Raw genomic sequence first — 6,000 nt, 5'->3', positions numbered from 1 at the left:
CGTCGATGCCAGTTTTTACAAATAACATCATAAAAAGTTAGTGACAATTTAAAAAGATTTATGTATTGTTTCGTTTGAATATTTCATGCTTTCGTGAATCATATAAAACTGAATATCAAGCTTCATAATTGTCCCGAATCAAATGAATATAAGTTGTTTCTCAGTTGGAGAGGTTAGCACTTTGGTAGAATATTTTGAAACGAATTAAAAAATATTTGGAAGACGAGTAAATAGGTATTGAATGAAGAAAGTTATAACTTTTTGTAATATAGTATAAAGAGAAACGTTTAGAAAGGAAATTCTCGTGTTTGATTAAAATATTTGAATAAAACCTATTGAGGAAATGGAGCATTATCTCTCAATTTTTTAATTTCAAATGATCAGGTCCTAAGGGCCAATTTTACAGCAGTTTAACGTGTTAATGAGCTAATTTTAGTGAGCAGGCAAGGAGCAGACATCGGAATGAACAATGAGGTCTATTAATTGGCAATCGTGGGCCGCGTCGATTTGACATGCCCCCAACTGAGTTCAATTATCAGCCTCTTGGTCAACGTTCCAATTAACGCGCTTAATTATCGCGCCGCGTACGATTCCGCCGTCGTAACTCCGATCCCGTGACGATTAATCGAACCGCTTAATTTATCGGCAATTTCTGCGCAACCACGTACGTACCCATCGCCGTATGACGTTTAATTATTTTCCTGGGGAACGGTTAATAGAACGTTTAATTACGTCATACGGGGAAGATAAACGTGGGTAACGTGGAAATTTCAGTTCTGCTTTCGTAACTTTCAACGAGACCGTGAATCGCAAGTATATTCTTATCATTCATTTCCATGGAATCAAGAATATATTCAAGAATGTTTCATTATTACGATGATTGTGTCATTGAAACGATGCATCCGGTGGAAGATCAATTCAACAGTTTATATGGCTTGAGAAATATTTAATTTTAAAGTCTCGAAGTGAGACTGTGTAAAAATAAAATGGCGCCTCATGTAAACCCAACGGAGTACCCAAAATCAAAGACTAAAATTCAATACTATTTTACAAAGTTGTAAAATAATGTTGTCTGTTCCGATTTAAGACACTTTATTCTGCCATTTAGTAGTAGCTTCCTACAAAATATCAATTCGATATTTCGAAAAACGTCGAAGATATTAAATATTTAAATTTCGAGGTGAAGTAACCGTTAAACAATATGGCGGACACGTGGTATTTTTCAACGTGTTGCTTCTTTACGTTGTTATATCGTTTCCTTAGTTCATTCCTCACACAGTGAGATCGTATCCTTCACGGTTTCTCGTATTCAAAATCGATGGAGAGAGGTTCAACGGCGCCGTACACGAAATTCACGAATGGAACCGGCGATTCCGGTGCCCCGGCAAGGATAATGACTCTTTGTAGTACCGGCGTGTCTGCATATCCGTTGTTTCGGCCACGAAAGCAGACGCGGCTCGCTTAATTACGGGGGAGTCAGCCGGAGCTGGCGTAATTATTCGTCTCGAGAGCGGCGATTATAAAGCGATTATCGACAAGAATCGGGGCCGGTAGCTTGTGAAAGAGGAGCTCGGGATCCTCGAAAGGACACTTCCGTGAAAACGATTTGTCGAGGGAATAATAACCACCGTCGAAAATATTTTGCATACCGAGGAATCCCGTTTGACGGAATTTACATAAACGGTCTCCTTGAACACCCGACATTGGAAGCATTGTCTTCGACTTTTTCAAAAATTTGTTAAAAAACATGTAATAATTTTGGAAATATTTGGGCATTATTGACCGATATTTCAGAACACAAACTCTTAAGTTCCTTTGAAATTTAAAAAAGGATTAATCTTTAGATTCTCACTTTATGTTTCTCTTAATTTTTATTAGTAGAAGATGAAGATTTAATTTATCGTGTGAGTCTAATAAATTATGATTGTGTGTTCAGTGGTACACCTCCTTTTGTTTATGATTACAAAATAAAGCCTCCAAAAACTAAAATTCGTAATTTCCGTTCCCAAATCAGAGCAGAAGGATGTTAAACACAGAGTTTCGGAAGCTTCGAGAGAATCGAAACCCGCAGTATCATCTTCGTTCTCCCAATACACTCAAGATAAGAGAACACGATGCTGAAGAGACAATTCTGGAAGGCAGAAATGAATAAAAAAAGAACAAAAACGTCACAGGTGTATCGTGAAGAGATGATATAATTTATTTCGCTATATCGTTAGAACACGAACTGAGTCATCCGATGATCGTACAATCCTACGCCTTTGCACGTCGAGTAAAATCACAATTTTTTTATGTACAATCTATATACAAAACGGAGCCCCGCGGAGTTGATCGTTCGCCAAGAATCAGAAACCGATCGATCCGAGCGAGCTGCACGGGCAACGATTCCTTGAATCTCGCTTGGATCGATCCACCTCGTCACGCGAAAACCACTCGCGAGTCCCTTCGAGGAATCCTCTGAATCTTGATTCATCGAAGGGACTCTAAAAAGAAACGAAAGAAATTCCTTGGAGAACGATCATCCCCTAACAGGGCCGCCCCTCTAACGGTCTATCGATACAATAATTTAAATCGTCAGTACATTTCGGAGACATCGATCGACAAAGGGAAAATACTGGTCGCTCGTGGGACAACGACGTTTAAATACAATCGCAAAGTACAACTCGAGTTTACACTGGGATCATCCCTAAGGGTACGAAATTTGGCACTCTGTCCTCCTTCTCCGCTGCACACGCACACTTTCACACCCACTCTTCGTTACTTTCACTCTTTTTTTCTTTCTTTCACACTAGATTCATCGCTCGTTCTCTTTCTCTCTCTCTCTCTGTCAAACTATGTACACTCTAACCTCGGATTAAAAGAGATCCACGCGGCCTTCGGCACGCGGGACACGGCTGATCCATGGATCACGGTGATTCACGGACCACAGTCTTCGATTCCTCTCGGTTATTTATTTACACGATCAAAGGAGGGTGGGTGGGGGAGATAATAACGCGTTCTATGGCAAGATGCAACTGCGCGGACGCGTCGACGAAGATCGAACTAGCAGCCGACCCCTTCTCTTTTCTTCTGCTGATGTTCTCGGGGTAGTCCCCTAGACATCTCGGTGTCCTTTTCGTGGCGATTTCGATCGAGGAACTATGGGTTAGAGTGAGAAAACGGTGCGATTCCATGTCGGACACGAGGGGATCGATTGATTCGAAACACTCGAGGCTTTCTCGTCGTCGCTTCCGCCGGAAGCTCGGCCATTTGGGCGCACAAGGAACAATGCCTCCATTAGCCAGCTTCCGAAGGTTTCGCAGTATCGCGCAATTCCATCGATTTCCGAGCGCGGGGCTGTTTCGCTTGGAGACACGCGGACACTGCCAGTTCTGCCAACAGGGAGAATACGGCGTGAAGCTACGCGACAATTTCTTCTGGAATTGCTCGTTTGTTTCACACAATTTCTATTTTTATTGTGCTCCGATTCGATTCTTCGGGGAATTTTTCTTAGCGTCTTGTCGACTGATTTATTTTCGATTCTTCTGATTCTGATCTTTGGAATTTCGGTCCTCTTTTCCGGATATATCGTGCAGAGTGTTTTACTCGGTACACTTTGTGCTTGATTATTATCTTAATCTCGAACCTTTCAGATTCCACCAATGTTTCAGCATTCGGAAAACAGTTCTTCTCAGGATTTCCGTAAACACACCGAGCACCGATTTCAACGACCACCGTTCCACGGAATTCCAACGGAGTTCGTCTCACTGGTTCCTAGTTTCCAAACGGTCTTGCTAGTGGAACTCCTTAAAATTTTCCTCCATCGTGCGGATGTACATCGAAGTTCCAGCTATAATCAAAATCGCTGCCTGATCCAGCAATTCCAACTCAACAATGCTCCGAATCGAATTCCACACGGCGACTCTTGATCCACACCCGACACTGTTAAGATTCACTCTAAGCAATTCCACGATACGTCACTCTAGCACCCCGCAATTCCACCCTTAAGCGATTCTTCTGTCGGCCTATTTTCCGCGTCACGCGGTGCCGAGGTCGTGGCTGGCGTGTCCGACAATTCCATCAGATTATGGCGATTCCCCGCGCGTCGAATCCGAAGCAGCTCGTTCTCTGCCAGGATCGCGATTCCATGGGAGAGCCAGATCCGTACTACGCCTCTCGGTCGAGAGGTCCACGATCGATCGAGCTGGAACAACGCACGATCGTATCACGCGGTTGCACTCTCTCCTTCTCGTCGGATCGGACGGGATTCCTGGCGCCTTTAGTCCAGGCAGAGAACGTCTAGCTACGCCTCGGAACCGCTCGAACACTCCTCGGCCTCCGGATCGATGTGCTCCTCTTCCTCCTCCTCCTCGTGATGATAGTCACCGGTCTCCTGCTGCCACTTGCTCACGTGATGGGTGTTCTTGTTGCTGTTGTTGTTCGCGTTACCGCCACCACCTCCTCCACCGCCGCCGCCTCCACCGCCTCCACCGCCCCCGCCGCCGGATTGCTGCTGCGCTTTAGCCTCCTCCTCCTGCTGCATACGCTTATGTTTCGTCCGCCGGTTTTGGAACCAGACCTTCACCTGTAACAAGAAGCAATGACGATTTGATTAGTGTCGTAAATTATGCTTGTCACAGTGTTTTCCGTGACTTAATTCATTGTCGATGATGACTGTTTAATCATTTAGCTGTTGCATGCTATTTTACAGTTTCTATTCGAGAATTTCATGGAATGAAATTTCATTGTGTCAGCCTTTCGTAGTGACTAGAATTATTGTATGTCAAATTTGCTTAGAATTAGAAGTCTCATTATTGTTAAACGCCACAGATTTCTCACCGGCATCGAAAGATCTCCAAGCAAAATGGCGTCGGTTATAATGGGGAACCAAGCGACCAACCCTACAGCAACCGGTCGACCATCTTACGAACAGGGACAAGATCAACAACATTACTCCCCGATGCAACAGATCACGTCGCAATAAAGTGTAAATTCTTGCTAGTCAGTAGTCATTCCTTTCGCTATCAGTTCGTTGGGGTCGAGTACAACCAGAGAGAGCAAGAAATAATAAAGGAAGGGACGTGTGCGTGGACCCTCGAAGTTTGCCAAATTAAGTGGCAACTAGTTAGAAAAGCCGGTCCCGGTTGTGTATTATCGAGCAACCCCTAAACGGGGTGTATCCGGTTACAATGGTCCGTGTCAGTGACGCGGAACCCCGTCGCGACTGGCGAAAGAATAAAAAAACGAAGGGGAGAGGGATGAAACGGCGGCGAAGGGCTGAGCGCAGCCATTGTCCCCGAATTGACTGTTAGATACACATTGTCCCGGGCGAGCGCTTCCTGGGAGAGGAGAAGGGTTGAATGGGCTCCATTTTCGAGCTATCAACGCGTGAAATCGGCATTGTCGTCGCGAGAAACGGCGAAGGGGGTGGCGGCGCGCACGGGGGCACGGATGTTTGTCTAGCAGAGGACCCGGCGCGGTTTTGACAAGACCGGGATTAACTCGCGTCGGGGCTCGGTATCATGGCCGATCATCTAGCGACAGAGTGGAAACTGTTTATAAACACGCTTTGTGCGGAGGGTGGATGATGGAATTTAGGGGTTAGAAGCGGCTGGAGTCACGGGATCGCTCGAGCGTCGGTGGTTTTGGTAATTTATGTTTTTTGTAAGTGGACAAGAGCGAATTCAGAAGGAATTTAATTGATTAAATGAAACATTCTTGTCATTTGTTGGAAAGTATAGAAATTCTGAATTCAGTGTAATAGATGATTGTTGCGCACGTTTTGAGAAAATACTATTGCTTTCTGTCATCAATATTTAACGTTTATGTCTTCAACCGCACGTAGAATTATAATGAAAACAGAAGACTTTTGTCTCCTATTACGTTATTAGTGATACAATAATTCCACTGAACACAGCAGTGAATTAAAAATTGAAAGAAACTTATATTAAAATTCGTTAATATTTTTATTTCTCCATCACAGTCCTACTTTCTATTTTTCGTTCAATCATCTTTATATTT

At 44.0% G+C, this 6,000-nt stretch overlaps 1 protein-coding gene across 1 annotated transcript in view; it reads right to left on the bottom strand.

Annotated features, from left to right (window-relative positions):
• Positions 1-2,197: 2,197 nt before the first annotated feature.
• The window catches only part of LOC116423988 (uncharacterized), a 51,379-nt gene continuing 47,576 nt past the window's right edge, over positions 2,198-6,000 (bottom strand). Inside the window, exon 3 of the mRNA XM_031969837.2 lies at positions 2,198-4,564. Within this exon, the coding sequence (XP_031825697.2) occupies positions 4,283-4,564 (282 nt within the window). The 3' untranslated portion in view covers positions 2,198-4,282. The remainder of the gene's footprint in view (positions 4,565-6,000) is intronic.

The sequence above is a fragment of the Nomia melanderi genome, chromosome 13, assembly GCF_051020985.1.
Source record: "Nomia melanderi isolate GNS246 chromosome 13, iyNomMela1, whole genome shotgun sequence".
Taxonomy (NCBI): Eukaryota; Metazoa; Arthropoda; class Insecta; order Hymenoptera; family Halictidae; genus Nomia; species Nomia melanderi.
This window is presented reverse-complemented; position numbering and strand designations above follow the sequence as displayed.